The 17,876-nt window shown below is 41.0% G+C and overlaps 2 protein-coding genes across 8 annotated transcripts in view; one reads left to right on the top strand and one right to left on the bottom strand.

Moving 5' to 3' along the window:
• Positions 1–322: 322 nt before the first annotated feature.
• LOC131140462 (serine/threonine-protein kinase PAK 2-like) lies at positions 323–17,804 on the bottom strand. Of its 3 annotated transcripts, none has more exons than XM_058090918.1 (15): positions 17,494–17,804; positions 10,971–11,164; positions 9,086–9,192; positions 8,285–8,432; positions 8,183–8,199; positions 8,004–8,114; positions 7,651–7,774; positions 7,500–7,563; positions 6,328–6,376; positions 4,973–5,085; positions 4,765–4,882; positions 3,073–3,172; positions 2,734–2,930; positions 2,503–2,640; positions 323–1,358 (listed from the first exon to the last, which is right to left on the bottom strand). In XM_058090918.1, exons 2-15 carry the CDS (start codon positions 11,146–11,148, stop codon positions 1,272–1,274), a joined length of 1,551 nt encoding a protein of 516 aa, XP_057946901.1. In that variant the 5' UTR covers positions 11,149–11,164; positions 17,494–17,804; the 3' UTR covers positions 323–1,271. The 3 variants fall into 3 exon arrangements, with proteins under 3 accessions (XP_057946901.1, XP_057946904.1, XP_057946902.1); XM_058090921.1 differs by lacking the exon at positions 17,494–17,804 and adding an exon at positions 13,264–13,536; XM_058090919.1 differs by lacking the exon at positions 17,494–17,804 and adding an exon at positions 13,172–13,535.
• The window catches only part of hltf (helicase-like transcription factor), a 13,183-nt gene continuing 12,453 nt past the window's right edge, over positions 17,147–17,876 (top strand). For 3 of the 5 annotated variants that reach the window (XM_058090906.1, XM_058090913.1, XM_058090905.1), the window contains exon 1: positions 17,147–17,198. In XM_058090906.1, coding sequence (XP_057946889.1) covers positions 17,150–17,198 — 49 coding nt within the window. In that variant the 5' untranslated portion in view covers positions 17,147–17,149. Of the gene's footprint in view, positions 17,199–17,410; positions 17,604–17,720; positions 17,874–17,876 lie in introns of those variants that run through there. The other 2 variants (XM_058090910.1, XM_058090912.1) reach the window with 2 other exon arrangements.

Genomic DNA, 17,876 nt, shown 5'->3' with positions numbered 1-17,876 from the left:
TTTCTGACTTATAAATGTAGTTAGAATGTTGTATTCTTGTGTTAAATCATGCCAAAGTTTCAGATAATATGGTTTGCGCATTTTGAAGGGAGCCCTGAAAGAAGTTCAGAAGGTGAGGTTAAACTGGAGTTTTGTGATGTCACACATAGGCCGCTTCCTTATATGGGCGTGCGCTGTAGGCCAGATACACTCTGCCCTTCCCCAAGCTCTGCTTCTGTGTTGACGGTGTTAGTAATGGCTCCCACAAAGTGTTTTTTCAAATGTAAGGGAAAGCTGCATTTGTTTACAATTCTTAATGACACAAACAGTTGGAGTTCCTGAATCTTGACCAGCAAAAGGAAACGATTTTAATCTATGAATGGCATATCACAATGGGCTGTTTCGTGAACATGGGCCATTTATTATCAACTATAAAGTTGGGTTGGGCAGCTATCCGGAAGTCCTCCTGAGCACTTGGGAGTTGACCAACCACAGCTGAGTGGGTGTGCCTGGAGGCAGGCGGTGGGTGGAACAAAATGGCGGCCTGTTTTCACAGGAAGCACAAAATCCAAAGAAATACAGCTGGAATAGGTACATACATGGAAGTTCTAGAAAGCTTTCTGTTCTGGTTATTGTGTGTAACTATATATACAGAGCTGAAAAATGAGAATAATAGGTCCCCTTTAAAAAAAAATCATATGCTATGGCTTAATTTACCACCAAAACAGCACTGACATCGCTGCTCTCAGATGGTGTCTAAAGTGTGGCCCAAGGGCCATTTTAGTGGTGGTAACTCAGTACTTTTTGGGCCAGATTCTGAAAATTAAACAAATACATTATTAGATATTATATATTTCATATTATATTTCATTTTTCTGTATGCAGCCCTCCATGGGGAAAGGTTTAGAGACTCAGTCTCAGGCAAACCTTGCTACAAATTGTCCAAATTGTTGCTTTGTGCATGTCATCTGACACCACTGAATCAAATGTAACCGAAGTAAATGAGTGGGTGAGGGCTATAGGGGCCAATAAAATGCATGTACAGTAATTCCACTTTGTTCACTGCACAAGTATGTGTGCTGGTATTTCACCACGTTTGATCCTTGGATATAATGACATGTGCCAGTGTGGATGTGAAGCAGGGTTAAAACTAACAAGGCACAAAGGTGATGTGAGTTCAACCAACGGGAGAGGAATGCCGGCAGAAGTAAAAAAAAAAACAAAAAACACCGTCACTGATGCTAGTCAAAGGAGGATGGTGTTCTTGGCATGCCCTCCTCTCCGACATCCACTTAGCGGTTGCTCCTCATGGCCTCCTTTGCCGCCAGGATGAGGGGAGTCATGCTGGACAGAGGCTTTGCCAGCTTCAGGAAAGGATGCTGCAGACACACACGCAAATATGCTATGTTTTATGGATGGGCATAAATTATTACATTTTACACATTGATTGTTGATTCATTGCATCTTGAAGCGACAACTGTGACAAGCCGGGGTGCACTAAATCTCAACTGATTTAATTTACGTTCCTCATTTTTCAATGTTACACATTCCCTTCAATTACTTAAAAACTCAGTCTCAATATAAACGCTTTGGACAGTAAATTCGTCAGCCTCCCTCTGGTGAACAGAGGCAACATTGTAGCACCATCCATCCATTTTCTATGTCACACTAAATGCATTATTGGGTAAACTTTAAAATTCTAATCTTGGATTGCTACATGTTTGTATATTTCATAGGTATACATTTTGTGTGTTAAGTTGCTGTGGAAGATATCCATTTTCCAACAGGTTGACAGGTGGTTTTGAGTTTTTTCAGAGTTCACGATTGGTTCATGTAAAATTTCTTAATGATGTTGTTGTTGTGTAGGTTCCCAAGTGACAGTTTGTCTATGTTTCCGTTTTAGATGCTCTTGTTTTGTATTTGATTTCCTGTTTTGCCTTGTCTGCCTTGGTTGTGCTTATCACCCACACCTGTCCCTAATTTGTTCTGTCTATTTAGTTCAGGTGAGTGCTTCTCCCGAGGTGGGATCATTATCATTTGTCCGTCTGCTTTCTGAGTTGCTTTATCCTGCTGCTGCAATTATTATCATTAAATTCAACATTTTACCTGCATTTGGTCCTGTTCTCGGCATCCTGGGGTCCAACCGTAAAGCTCTCAAGCCCGACCGTGACAGTTGTAACAGTAATTTGTGTCCCAAGAGTTTGTATATGAGCATCAAACTGGAGAAAAATCTGTCACCTCCCTCACTTGTCGGCTCCACTTGATACACATGATGAGCCGCCCTTCTATATGCCACCACGCAGAGGACATCTTTTTAAAATATACCCCCCCCCCCACCCGAAATAAAGGCCTTGCTACACATCTAAAAATAATCAGTAAATCACACAATAGCGCTTCTTGAACACAGGCACATTCTTGGACAAACTACAGACAGACAAAAGACACACAATAATACTATAATGTATAAGCCTTCATAGCCATATTTGGTGTGTACAGTGTTTTAGTAGGCTTCTGCTGTCGTACCTGTAGCAGTTCTCTGCCCGATCCTCGTTTCTCCACGTCCATCTCCAGACAGCGGGACAGGAAGGACTTGAAGACAGGGGACAGCTTCTCTGGACTCTGCAGCTCAGGAGTCCCGTTGGTGGCGATTAAATACAACGCCTGAGTGCAGTGTAGCGGCAGAACAAGTAAGGAATCATGGCCCAATGAAGGACATTTGCTCAATAAACACATGGGTGGCTTCCATCCACTCACCCTGAGAGGGTTCTCGTTGAGATACGGGGGCTCTCCCTCCACCATCTCTATGGCCATGATGCCCAGTGACCAGATGTCCACTTTGGGTCCATAGGCTTTCCGGGTCACCACCTCTGGAGCCATCCAGTATGGAGTGCCGACCATGGTGCTGCGTTTGCTCTGTTCTGGCGTGATCTGAGCGCAGAAGCCAAAGTCGGCTGGAAAGGGACAGGAGGAGAGACACGGTTTAAGATACAGGTCCTATCAACCAAGTGCTCCATAGTCTGAGAGTCAAGACCTGTATCTAAAATCCTGGCTTTACAGTACTACACACATACTATCTTGCATGTGTGTGCTTACTGAGTTTGACTGATCCATCCATTCCCAACAGCACGTTGTCGCTCTTGATGTCTCGATGGATAACCTGATTGGCATGAAGAAACTCCAGAGCCTGGAGGACCTGGATGTAAAAACGTGACACTAATTAATCAATGACCTATCAGATGGATTATCTTCTCCGCGTCAGAATGACACAACACATGCTGAAATTTCCCCCAATGAACCACAGCTCCCAAGTGGCTGCAGCACTCATGCAACATGAGACCACCACCGCGCAGTAATTGTGAGTGAGTGAGTGAGTGAGTGAGTAGTAAATCTATGCTACTATACAAGCTGTACATTGACTACTTTGTCAAGAAAAGGGCAATGCTCTGCTTTACAATCTCAATGAACTGCGGCCTTCCAGTGCTGGCAGCACTGATGCAGCCGTGGATTGTGACCCTGCCAATAACATGCTTGACTGTAGGCCAGACACAACTCTGTAGGATAATCATGGCTGTGTGCTGAGTTTCAGTGGACTGTAAATCTACACTGTTGTATAGGCTGTACACTGACTACTCTTAAGTACTGTAGAGTTGATTCCCAAAGTGTGGCCCCAGGAGCTGTTTTTTTATTGACCTGTGGCACATAACATAACACGAAAACTACCAAAAAAACAACAGCAAAAATGTAATTTTACAAGAATAAAGTCAAAATATTAAGAGAAATAAGTTCAAATCTAACGATAAAGTCTTAATTTTACAAGAATAATGAAGAAAAAAACAGACATAAAGACATTATTTTTAAAGTTGTAGTGTTATGACAAACAAAACAATATGGAAAGTTGCAAAGCATAAAGCTTTATGCTTTCCAAAAGTTGGAAAGTCATAAAGTCATGAATATTATGGGACTAAAGAAAATTAAAAAGTGGAAAGATGAAATGCTTTTGAAACATGTAATTTGTAACATGTAAAGATGAAAAACATGTAATTTTACCAGAATGAAGTCAAATTATGAAGAGAAAAAAAACAATCTAAGAAATCATAGGAAAGTTGAAAAAATTGTAAGAAAGTCGTATTCTTCTAAAAAAAATCAAAATTTTACGAGAATAAACTTGTAATATTATTAAGAAAGATATTGTCATTTTAGTAGCATAGAATGAAGTATTATATATAATGTGTTATATATAAAGTATTATATATAAAGGTTATTTTTTCAAAGTCGTATTAATATGAGAAACAAACTCAACAGAATACATTTTTAACAAAGGAGGCTGGGGAAGAAGTTATAATATCATAGGAATAAACTAAAAATATTATGGAAATAAAGTCATAGACAAAAATTTGCGAGACAAAATTTAAAAGAAGGAAGTTTAAATGGTTGGAAAATTTTAACAGCAGAAAATGTCAAAACGGCTTTTGCATCCTTTCATTTTTCACTGGGCCTTGCTGGAAAAACGTCGGTCATATACATAGTGTTGTCCCCTACTGGAATAAAAATGCCTGTGCTGCTTCTGTCTGAACTAAAAAGGCTGTGTGTGTGTGGAGCTTTTCCATGACGACACTGAAGCGCCGTGGTTACAAACGGAGGACAAAGACTGCTGTGAATCACTGACACGGCCGAAGATGCTGCACTATTGGAGTGAGATCATTTTCCAGAAGCTTTGTGCTGTTTGTGTTGGCTCACGTCAACTTGCAAGTTAAACTTTTCTGAATTTGTGTTGGTATCGCAAACCTCTCTGCACACGGCAGCGATCTGAGCCTCGTCCATGCACGTCTCCGTCACCACGTCCGTAAGGGAGCCGCCGGCCAGGTACTCCATCACCACAAAAAGCTCCTCTCCAACCAGGAAGCTACAAGACACACATGCACACATCACCAAACAGCTCCAGTCGTACGCCTGGTGGCTGCTACTTTGGATGTTTTTTTGTTTTGTTTTTAACCTGTCTACAAAGTTGACAATGTTGGGATTCTTCATCTCCTTCATGACCAAGATCTCGTTGATGATGAGTTCTTTCTTAGGCTGCTTCTGCAAGTTGATCTGCTTGATGGCCACCTGCAAGGAACAGCAAACACCTTCACAGATTCATCTGGAAATGCTCTCATTTGAGCTAAAGTGTTCAGAGGACAGGGTTGTATATTAGAAGCGAAAATTGGAGAAAGGCTGTTCCAGTAATCCCTCGTTTTTCCCTCCTTCATAAATGGAATATTTTTGTAGTGATGGCATAGGAAACCTGTTTTCGATCTTCTAATTATAGTTTTTAACATTACTAGAGCACTATAAACATGAAATAACACCCCATATCACCCGGTTTACACTCGTACAACCCTATATGAGTAAATAAGCGATTTAAGACATAAATAAGCAAAAAATATATGCAATTTGCTTAAATTTGCTTTTTTATTTACAAAAAATAGGCAATCATGAAATAGAAACAGCAATCATATACTCATTCATTAGTGAAAAACTGCAACAGTGAGAGAGCTGTGACATTTTTTTTACTTGGTTATCGATTTGGAGTGTATGGGGAAAAACAAACACAGCTTTCTTTGACCACATTAACCATATAGTATGCGGCACAACACAGCAGCAAAAGAACCAATCTTGTAATAACAGTGTGGTGCAAACTGCTCAGCTAGCATTATTCGAGCAACATACAGGGCTCTAATTTTGTAGGCCAGGTGTGTCGCGTCTACGTCAGCACATTTTGCAATTTTCGTGATCAGCACAGTCCTGCGCAGCTCAGCGCAGCTACGCCTCCTTCCCTGCCACCAGCGCAGTGGTAAAGAGGGAGGAGAGATTAACCGAGATTAATCTTGACCAATCAAATGAATTCCTCTCATTGCCTTTAAATGTGCATTAGAGGCCGCAATGTTACATTAAACAGTTACATTAAACACTGCATCAGGCTAATCCAGGCGGGAACCTTTGATGGTATATTTGCAGTATCTTGTCCTCATCCTCCTTGAGAAAAAATGAACAGTAAAAAAATACATCAGAAAGTCAGACAACTTTATATTAATCATTGTTTTTAGTTGTTATTAATTATCAGTTGTCTTATGGGTCACTTTCCACAAAGTCCGCGCTGCTTGTTGGCTCATTTGAATACTAATAGTTGCTTTTTGACTCTCTTGTAGCCCATCCCAGCCTACTGCTGGTCAACAATCTTGTATCTGATGTTCTTAGACAGCAACAAATACTGATTGCCCCCACTGTAAAGTATGGGTTTGTCATGCATTAGTATGTAGAAATGTGTCCCAACGTTTAACTGGTAGAAAAACAAGATAAAGGCCATACCTCTTGTCCCGTTGCGACATCTATGGCTGTGTAAACAGTTCCAGACGCCCTGGAAGTTAAAAACAACATTTAACTACTACTACTTCAACTACTAGCACAATTTGATAATCATTAAGGCTGAAAGGCAAAGCTCTCAATTTACAGGTCAATTGACGTGCCTACCCTCACCTAAGGTCATGAACTTTGGGTCGTGACAGAAAGGACATGATTGCGGGTACAAGCGGACGAAATGACTTTTCTTCGTATGCTGACTGGGTTCTCCCTTAAAGATAAGGTGAGAAGCACTGTCACCCGGGAGAAACTCAGAATAGAACCGCTGCTCCTCCACGTTGAGAGGAGCTAAATGAGGTGGCTTGGGCATCTGTTCAGGGTGCCACCCAGACGCCTCCCTGGGGAGGCGATAAGGGCACGTCAGTCTGACAGGATGTCAACTTCAGTTCTGATCAAAAATACCAAATGTAAAATGATTTTTTTACGTGAGGAAAAGCAGTAGAAAATGAATGAATGAATTTTAACAAGCTAAATGCCCATTTCATTCTATGATGTCACTGTTTTTGATTAGAAAAATACATACAAAATTAGTCATTTTCCATATCATGAATGTTAGGGGTTTGGGTATATCTTAAAAGTCAGGCTTAACCATGCATAACATTAGTAATAGACCTGTCATGATAATCGATAAATCAATTAATGAACAATTAAAAGTTGATAACTTTGTCGCCTCTATGAATTGACATGTGCCTGTTTTCCTCGACCACACAGGCTGGATGACAAGAGGATTACTCTGCATGTGTCAGTGAGCACTGGTTCTATAGTTGAACGAACGGAGACAGTGAACCCTCCTGTCAGCCTCTTTGTCCCCCAGTATGTGGAGGCGGGGCTACTAGTGAGTGGATACACTCGGTGTGGAGGTGCAGCGGAGCAGTCAACACTTATTGAAGCATTTGATCGACAAAGTAAATATAAAACAGACAGTGTCGCTTGCTACCTTAAAATTGCCTGGGAGAACGTTTGTCAAATATCAATAACAGCAATTCTCGAACTGTATAACCGAGTAAAACGGAGATGTGTTGAAGGACATCAGATATGTGGCACAGCTCAGATATGAAGCTCTCAATTTAACGGTCGATCTATTGTATGTTCCCAGCCTCAAAGCAAATATTTTGTCTTACCCTTGTCCGATCTTCTCGTATCGCGTGTACTTCTTCTTAGGATCCCCGATGCTGACAATAGTTCCTTTTACACACACAAACCCAAATATTACTTCGGGTTCTTGAACTATTTAGCTATTTAGTTATTTCAAAATGAACGTGAGACACTGACTGAGTTTCTCCATGATCTCCTCATCCGTCATCTTGCCTCCTTTCTTCTTCTGTCTGTCGGCCGCCTTGGAGGCTGCGTCTCCCTCCGGAGGCGGCAGTGGGTCGATCACCGACCTTGTGTAAACCTGATGAAAAAACACAGGAAATTTTAGATTAATATATCAGTATGAACCTAAAAATAGGATTTATTATTATACTTGTCAATAATAATAATGATAACAACTTATTTTGAATATTATTATTTACAAATTTATGACTATTAATAATAATTTCACCAATTTCCCCTACCAAAACCTTGAGAATCCCCCTAACAATGACCTTCTATTAGCAAAAAATGACATTTGAATAACCCACTGATTTTGTGTGTTCTGGCCTCGGTGCCACAATTGGCGGAGGGGCATCGTCGTCATCGTCGTAGTCGCCATCTTTTCTCCCCGGCGAGGTGGTCGCGCTCTGCTTGTCCGGCTGCAGCAAGTGCACACATGGTGTCAGACTGACCAATGAAAAGATAGGAAATGAGTTGGACTACTCACCGACTGAGAATCTTTATCTGAAAGGAAACGAAGCAAATGAGTGAAACGGCGCATGCGCGAGTTCCAAACACGTGACGTGTGAACTCGGGGAGGAAAACCGACCTGAGGCAGAGAAACTGAGGTACTTCTGCTTCCCGCTGGTGGAGTCGTAGAACTTGAGGATGTCGAGCACCGCCTGGGGATTCTGCTTCTGCTCTGATTTGCTGATGTTGGAGGTTTGAAGGAGGCGGGCCCACTGCTCCGGCATGCCCTGGACAGACACACACAAGATCTCATTTCAAGAAGGGGGTGTCCAAAGGCCGGGCCATGAGCTTTTCTTGAGGCCCTAAAGTCCTTGATATTGAACTGCTTGGCCCACATTCACCTTACGTTACATTGGTTTTCAGCATGGAATTAAGAACAGAAAATATAATAAATATAATAATATCCAGTGGAAACCCGTTATTATCATTATTAGTAAAAAGTGCCTGCTTAAGTCGACGAGGACATACAGTACGCGGTTGACCGTTTTTCTCGACATAAAATATGAGACCCAAGGGGGTCATTTCTATGAAAACTATTCTGTATATGTTGACATGTGTTGTAGCAGTTCTTCCCATACATGAATTTACATGTGGCGGCCCGCCACAGATACATTTGGACAGCCACAAATCCATTTGGTGCTATGTTTTTACACATTATAATGCACCTGGTATGCAAAAGAATAATTTTTCATGCAGGGATATATAGGTTTGGATTTTGTTTTCCCTTCTCAATAATAAATTGTTTCCCTTAAAAACTGCATTTTGACATTCCATTGTCACCCCTACACTAGTATTACCGAATTTAGTAAACAAAATTAAGATAGGGATATAATAATAATAATACCAAAAGCATTACAATACGTGTATAAACATGTCTTACTGTGAACTCTCCAGTGACTGCATCAAACCCCACGTGGATAGTGTGCTCAAAGTCAGACGGGGAAGAGATCTCCGGCCTGTCCTTGTCCCGGTCTTTCTTCCTGCCTCCTGCAAAGCAATGTTACATGTTAAAGGTCCCAACTTGTGCAAAAATGACTTTCATGACGTACTTGAGAGTATTTGTCTCTAGAGCAGGGGTGTCCAAGGTGTGGGCCGGGAGCCATTTGCAGAAAAAATTGGAAAATCAGCAGTACTGGTAACTTTACAACAAAAAGTCAAAATATTAAGAGAAAAAAGTTGTAATATAACAAGAAAAATCTGTAATTTTATTATTTTGAAAATAACCTCATTTTTTATGCATAATGCATTTTTAATGTTAATGTACAAGAATAAAGTCAAAATATTATGAGAATAAAGTAGGGGTGCTCCGGACGATTGGCCACAGATTGGTATCAGTGCAAAAGAACAGTATCGACATCGGCCGATAATTGCTTTAAAATGCGATGCCCTCCACCGATCCACTAGAAGCATGTCTGCCGTGTGTGGGACTTCCTGTCTTTGTCAGAGTCATATAAGTTCTGCAACCTTGGTGACCCATAATATAGCCAGTAGTATATTGAAACACATTTAAACAATAATGTGATTGGGATTGGTATCGGTATCGGCTGATTTCCCTCATGGATTATCGGTATCGACAGCATAAAATCCTGATCGGATCATACCTAGAATAAAGTCATAATTATTAGAAGAGAATTTACAAGAAAAAAAGTTGAAACAATTACATGAATAAACAAAATATGAAGAGAAGAAAGTTGGATTCTAATGAGGAAAAAAGGCACCCTTTTACGAGATCATCGTATGGTGTGGAAAAATAATGTAACTTTCGTAGCATAGAGTTGAACTTGGTAAAATAAAGTATTCATAATAAATAATATTAATACGTTTCATTTTGATTTGGTGGCAGAAAAAAAATTAATATTACTAGAATAAAGTCAAAATATTATGAGAGACAAGAAAGAAAAGAAAAACAGTTGCTATTATTTTACGGCAAGAAAAGAACAAAGGTTGACACTAACACTGGGCTTTTTCACCCAATAATGTTTGGTGGTGGAAAAAATTATGTCACTACAATAAAGTCAAAATATTATGGCAATAAAGTCATTATTACAAGAAGAACATTCACAAGAAAGTTGAAATTGTTTTAATTTTTTTTATATAGCTGTAATTTTACCAGAATAAAGTCAACATATCAAAACAAGCAAATGGTCGCAATTTTACAAACATAAATTAATATCTAATATCATGAGGAAAAATAACATTCGTTTTTTTTAAATACTTAAAAAAATTTAGTATTATGAGAAGGACGCACAGTCAAGAGATCGGGAAGACCTGGGTTCGATTCTCCGCTTGGGCATCTCTATGTGGAGTTTGCATGTTCTCCCCGTGCATGTGTGGGTTTTCTCCGGGTACTCCGGTTTCCTCCCACATTCCAAAAACATGCTAGGTTAATTGGCGACTGCCAATTTGTCCGTAGGTATGAATGTGAGTGTGAATGGTTGTTTGTCTATATGTGCCCTGTGATTGGCTGCCGACCAGTCCAGGGTGTACCCCGCCTCTCGCCCAAAGACAGCTGGGATAGGCTCCAGCATACCCTAGTGAGGTAGGATGGGGTAGGGTGAGTGAGGATAAGCAGTATAGAAAAGGGATGGATGGAGGTTGGGGGAAATATGTAAATATTACAAGAATCAAGTCATAATCTTCAGAAAAAGTATGCAGACTGTTAAAGAAAAAAGTTGAAATATTTGGAAAATAAAAACAAAATGGGACAAACAACAAAGTTGATACTAATAATGGGCTTTCCTTTGTGCACGTGCATGTCTTCTCACCTTTCTCAGAGGCAAACATGGAGATGATCTTGTTCCTGGACTTCCGCTCCTCCGGCACAGACGGAAGTGGCCGAGAGCTGTGGTTGGTCGACTGGGGGTCTTTGGCTCCTCCTCCTTGGCTGCTCATCCTGACAGGGGGGGCGGGGGGCTTGTCCTCACACACTCCGCTGTCGCACATCTACACACGCTTGGACCTGACGGGAGGCAAACAAACATTGAAAGCTTAAAAGAAATCGCAGCGGGGCAGGGCGACTAGTGACGAGTCGGGTCTCGTTCACAGCGGCGAATGAATGAGGAAGGAAACACGACCGGCTGTAGCAGTCTGGCATGAGGTTGGTGTGAGGGACACAGAAGTGATCTCGTCTTCATTGAACAGACGCCAGGAAATGACTTTTTTTAAGGAACTTACACTTTTCACTATTTCTATACAGTTTTCCATAGGGACAAAACATTAGGTCAATACAGTACTGGGATTGCCCGTGTAATAGATGCCATTCATCACATACAACAAATGTAGCATTGCCGGGAGGACACAAGCCTTAGCAAGACTAGCATGTCACGCTAGTGTGATGCAACACTCACATTTTAACAGCCACATCATGCTAGGTTAGCCTGTTTGCTGAAGAAAAAACAAATAATCAAACTTACAGCTCCACATCTGTAGCTGACAGGTGGAGGCTTTATTTTAAGATGTGTAGCGACGCCTGCTCTTTGACAAAGCTGTCCACTATGAAGTGGTGTATTGCATGTTGTAATGCATAACACATCTTCGCTGGTTGAAGATGTAGCCTACTATGTTAGCTCACACTAGCTAACCATCCAAACTTAGTTTAAACAGTGAGGGCCACACAGGTGGAAAAAAACAACAAAATGCATCATCAAAAGTAAGCAATGGCCACTTACGTAGATATTGCAAAGCAACGCATGTAAATATGCTAAGAAGTTATCTTTTTTTTTTTTTTTGCATCTCAGCTTTGCATCTTTTTGCCATTAAAAAATTCCAAATATTAAAGTTTTCTTCTGAAATATTTTTTGTAAATTTATTTTCGTAACATTAACATTACCGTACCCTGTGATTGGCTGGCGACCAGTCCAGGGTGTACCCCGTACACAGACAGCTGGGATAGGCTCCAGCACCCCCATGAGGATAAGCGGTAGAAAATGAATGAATGAAAAAACATCCTATTTTTTCTTTAATATTTCCACTTTAAGCTACTAACATTTTCCTCATAATGTTGAGTTTCATCAAATTGTGACTTTGTTGTCTTAACATTTAGACTTTATTAGAATAAAATGACAGCTTTTTTTCCATTTCTGCTCTTTTTGATATTTTCCCAACTATTTCAACTTTCTTGTAAATTTCCTTCACATGACTTTATTCCTGTAATAGTTTGGACTTCATTCTGGTAATTTTATATTTCTTTTCTGCAAGCTAATCTTCCATAAATAACTAATTTTGTTTTGTTTTTCATATTATGACAAAAAGAATATTTCATTTGTTTCAATATTTCAACTCTGTGACATGACATGATTAAAAATGACGTTTTTCCTCATATTACAATTTTATTCTTGAAAAATTGCAACATCTTTCTGATTAAAATACAATTTTTTCTCTAAATATCTTGATTTATACTAAAAAAATGCTGTTTTTTTTCCTCATTTTCTCTAAAAAAACCCTCCAGCTATTCCAACTCTGCATTTTAATTCACATTAGTAAGTTAATGAGTAGTTTATTGTTTTCAGTAGCTTAATAATTGACTGACAAACTTCTTTTTACACTTGTATGTCAGTCAAGAATAGGCCATATGGTGGTGACAAGGGGAAATTCAACTAAATGAAGGTATTGCTGTAGGAAAGAGGTGAAGACAACATGCTTCGGCCCGCTTACCACATTATGATGTTGTTATCACCACAGGGAATGTTTTACACAATAGACCACAAGTGAATCTTTATCTCAAGCATCTCTGCACCTTTAAAGACCACCTTTAGAGTCCAAACCTTCTTATGAACCGCAACATTCTCTCGGGTGCCATCACAAAGGGAAACAGGAAGCACTATGTGGCCAAGCACTGAAGCAGCACTAAAAAAAAAGGCTTTCATTCCACCTATGTCGGCTTCGGTACATTCTCTTAACAAGCAGTCCAATAATGTCAATGATGACCACTCCCCAGATGTTCTTCCACCCTGCACCCTGCACTCACCTTTCTGCTGCCTCTTCTGTGTCTTACAGAAGACCAGGAGCACACAAAGAGCAGTTGTGGTCCAAGCAAATACGCGTGACACTGCGTCTCACCTGCATTTGCCTCCAAACCGACTCAGCACCGTCCTGCACCCTTCACCCTCTGTCGGTCTTTTCAGGGCAGGTCTGAGCCGGCTGTCTCATTCCTCAGCGACAGTGCGAGGGACAAGTGTATTCTTGCCCAGGCTGGATAAAATGAGTGCCACTGCAGCTTGCCTTCATGTGCAATTTCAAACTCACCGTCTGCCTATGTGTGTGTATGTGTTTGTATGTGTGAGAATGCTGGTCAAGCTGGGACACGTTCTCTCCCAGTATAGGAATTTCACAGCTACAGGGTTATTGCTGCTAACGTTTACACATAGAGTACATGGATATTCCCTCAAATACAATCCAATAAACACAGGTACAGGGTCAAGATCAATTAAATTGAATACATAAACCTGGTTAAATGACTGCATTAACACCCATGTCGTAGTACATAAGCATGTAACACAAGCAGAACTTAGCCTAGCCTTAGTGTCCAAACCTTTCCCAGTGTGGGCCATGTAGATTATATAAGAAGGTATACGTACATATTTATCAACGATACACTGCCAAAATAACATTCTTCTTCTTAATAAGAAGAAATAATCAGTCTATTCTTGTAAAATTGTGACTTTTGACTACAGCTGTCTTTTCCCTTTGGTGGTGTTTAATTTTTCAACCATTTCATGATTCTTTGTTAAAGGGAGACTGCACTTTTGGGGAATTTTGCCCATTATTCACAATCCTTATGTGAAACATGAACATGAATTTCTTTCCCTTTCCTGTGCATTATAACAAGAGAGAACGAGTTAATATGGGCTAACTAACAAGGCTCGTCATTAGGATACACCTATTTCGACTATGAAACCCTCTAAAAAAACCTCTAACTGTGTTTTTTTGTTTGATATACATGCTGTGATAATACAAGAACAGGTACATTGATGATAAGTTGTAATACTTACAGTATCTTGCTGTATTTTGATGACTAAAAACATTACCGAAACTTCTTTCGTACGTAATCCAAGGCAAAGTTGTGGAGTACATTTTCAACGGGGTGAACACGAGGGTTGGGCATGGAGCATTGTTGGGAACCAGGATTAACATTTCGATACCTGCTTTCGGTGATCAACCAGCCCGCTGAGGGGAAAAAAGTGACAGCATATTCCACCAAGATAAAAGAAGATGGCGAACAACAAAGAAGCGGCAGGAAGCGTTTGTATTCATCCATTTCAACCATCGACAGTGTGTGACGGTGCTGGAAAGCTTGCACCACTCACATGATTAAACCCTTCCAGGTTCCCCGGTGTACAGAGTGCCCTGTTTTGACGTCCTACGCCAATGGCGGCCAACTGAAATATCCGCCTAACGTAAGGCTGTGTACTTTCAAACGACCTGACGTGAACGCTAGCATTAGCCAGGAAGTCGACCAGACCTTGCCTTAAAAGTGTTGCTCCATTTACGATACTTGTTTGATATTCTGCATACAGTTTAATTGGACTGACTAACACGGTTAATTTATACTTTGTTTTTTTGTGAGGTTTTCAAAAATGAAAATAATTTGTGAACGTATACTCCTATGCCAAGAGACTTGGAAACATTTATGTTTATTAAGTTCATTCATTCAATCATTTTCCTTCCTTATCCTCACAATGGTTGCGGGGGTGCTGGAGCCTATCCCAGCTGTCTTCGGGTGAGAGGCGGGGTACACCCTGGACTGGTGGCCAGCCAATCACAGGGCACATATACACTCATATACACAACATTCACACTCACATTCATACCTATGGACAATTTGGAGTGGCCAATTAACCTAGCATGTTTTTGGAATGTGGGAGGAAACCGGAGTACCCGGAGAAAACCCACGCATGCACGGGGAGAACATGCAAACTCCACACAGAGGGTGGAATCGAACTTGGGTCTCCTAGCTGTGTGGGTCTGTGCGCTAACTACTCCGCTAACCGTGCAGCATTTATTGGGTTCAATGGTTTGATATTTATATAATGGTAATAAATAGCCCTGTGAGAAATTCATAGTAAAGTCATTCATAAAAAGTTCAAATCATTAAAAAAAATAATGAAGACATTCAGACATTCCATCCCTCATTAAAACCATGCAAACTTTTATCACCCTGCCTCTGAAAAAAATAGGAATCGAGAATGGTTAGGAACCGGAATAGAAACGAGGAACCAGAACAGTCTCAAATTCAAATGATGCCCAAGCAAACTGGACGGCTCAGACTATCTCAGACTTTCATCATCATCACTGTGCTTTCTATTCCACCCCCATGTAGGCTGGCACTCATCCAAGAAAGCCCACTTCCTCAACACTGCACTTGCGAAAGCCCCCAACGAGGGGACTATTTTCCCTTCGTGGCGCTGGTCTTGTGTCTATGTGTGTGAACAATGCCAATTTGTATGCCGAGGTTTTTTTTAACAGTCCCACACTGTGCTCCTTCATTTAAGAGTCTAGTTTGGGTCCCCCCCATCGCCCAATCATCCCGTCCTGTCACCCCTTGTCTCACTGCATAGTATGTTGTATATGTATGGATGGATGATTGCACTATTTCACTTGTTCTTCTGTATAAGTGACAAGAATAAAGGGCTACATCATCATCATCATCATCATCATCAACTAGCAGGAGCACCACACACACACATATGCACACACACTTACGGCAAGCTGTTTACAGGAAGTGGACGGCAAGTCTTTTGTGTTCAGCTTGTATAAAAGGAAACCGCGTGGAGGTCTTCCTGGAAGGAGTGACGATGAAGCCACATGGGACACCCCCCCCAGACAGAAAGAAACAGTGTGAGCTCCTCTGACCACTCCTGTGATGTCTAGAGGTGAGTGAAGTGTAAACACACCTTCACTTCCTGTTATTTCAACATACTGAAGAATTTCACATTTGGCATCATCGCCCACCCTGGCGAATGCGCCAATTTAATTGCATTACAGAGGTCACCATTCAAGGACAACCCGCTGATCTACTAATTTATTGATAAAGAGGTGTGTGCAAGTTAACAGCGATCAAGGTACTAACAGGGTTTTTCCAACCTTGCTCATAAACACATAATAACGGGACTGAGAATGCCAGGTTAGAGCTGTTAGCTCTTCCATCTCACGTTCCCCATGGTGACAAACCATGATGACATTCTCTTCTCTATATCGGGGGCGGGGGGTGTTGTGTGACTCAATGCAAACAGATGCTCTGGAGCATAAAAAATGGAGCCATTTCTCGCAACAAGCAAGCTACATCTCTCGCTGCACACTTGCACAAGAAAAACAATACAAAATAAATATAATAAATACAAATAAAGCACTATAAAACACCCTCCCACATTCCAAAAACATGCTAGGTTAATTGTTGACTCCAAATTCTCCACAAGTATGAATGTGAGTGTGAATGGTTGTTTGTCTATATGTGCCCTGTGATTGGCTGGCCACCAGTCCAGGGTGGACCCCGCCTCTCACCCAACGACAGCTGGGATAGGCTCCAGCACCCCCCGCAAACCCTCGTGAGGATAAGCGGTAGAAAATGAATGAATTAAGATATAATCGGTGTTTGGTGGTTTACTAAGCCCTATTAATAATTTTAAAAAATGCATGTTTAAACCAATTCAATTTGTTCCGACAGGCCTGTTGCCTGTCTGCCAATGACTGACACCTAGTGACCGAGGTAGAATATTACAGTCACAATCTTCATTGCTTATATTTGTATTTTAGGTCTTTTAATGCTTGAATATGCTTCATTTAGGAAAAATAAATACATTTACTTAAGTGTCCTTTTTGTTACGTTGAATAGGCTGGAAACAGCCACGAAAACAGCATGATGTATTCATATATGTTTAAATAGTTGGAAAATGTCAATACTGCTATTTCTTCTCTTATTTCCGTTACAAAACGGTCACATGGGACCATGTTTAACCACAGGAAGCGAACTGATCAGCTGAGACACGGAGAAAAGGGTAGGATAAATAATCCCTGCTTCTTCCTACACCTTTTCAGGCATGTTGAATTGTAAATACGTGATGTTGTTCAATGCGACTTTTTAAAAGCATATTGGCAATAAGCTATACCGTTGCCATTAGAGGAATGACTGGGGTTGTGCTGCTCCAGTGGTTGAAAAGGCCTTTAAACTGGGCTAAAATCATGTCTAAAAATCATCTTTCTGATGCAGTCATATCACCAAAAGCGATGCAGCGGACGACACACACCAAAATAAGCATCTTGTAAGGAAGAGAATAACTAAAGGCAACTCACCCGTTCAGGTGTCAGCCGTAAAAACAAACTGGGTGCTCTCCAAGCAAACTCCGCCCCTTTTGTCCCCCAGACACGGAAAAGAAAGTCCAGACGAGATTGACGGCCAAAAGGTATTTAAACGACACACACAGCACGCTGTCTTTTTCAACACGCTTTTTGCTTCCGGTTTTTCTCCCCCGACCTCTCCCTGCTGCCTGGCAAGACTTTGCTCGGCCCGGGTGGGAGGAATTATTGCAAGAGGAAGCGGAACGTCGTACAATCAGAGCTTAGAGGCTTCCATAGAAGCAGAATCCGCGCGTAAACACACACACACAAAGTGGCGTTCAAGCGGCATCTGAATGGCCCATACTATTAGCCACAGGCCGAACGAGATTTTCAAAGTA

This window comes from Doryrhamphus excisus, chromosome 13 (assembly GCF_030265055.1).
Source record: "Doryrhamphus excisus isolate RoL2022-K1 chromosome 13, RoL_Dexc_1.0, whole genome shotgun sequence".
Taxonomy (NCBI): domain Eukaryota; kingdom Metazoa; phylum Chordata; class Actinopteri; order Syngnathiformes; family Syngnathidae; genus Doryrhamphus; species Doryrhamphus excisus.
This window is presented reverse-complemented; position numbering and strand designations above follow the sequence as displayed.

Coding starts and splice junctions, on each gene's coding strand:
- LOC131140462 (XM_058090918.1), bottom strand. CDS start 11,148: ATGTGCGACAGCGGAGTGTGTGAGGACAAGCCCCCCGCCCCCCCTGTC. Junction 3,173..4,764: donor TCGCTGCCGTGTGCAGAGAG/GTTTGCGATACC, acceptor TTTTACATCCAG/GTCCTCCAGGCTCTGGAGTT. Junction 1,359..2,502: donor CGGGCAGAGAACTGCTACAG/GTACGACAGCAG, acceptor GTGTGTCTGCAG/CATCCTTTCCTGAAGCTGGC.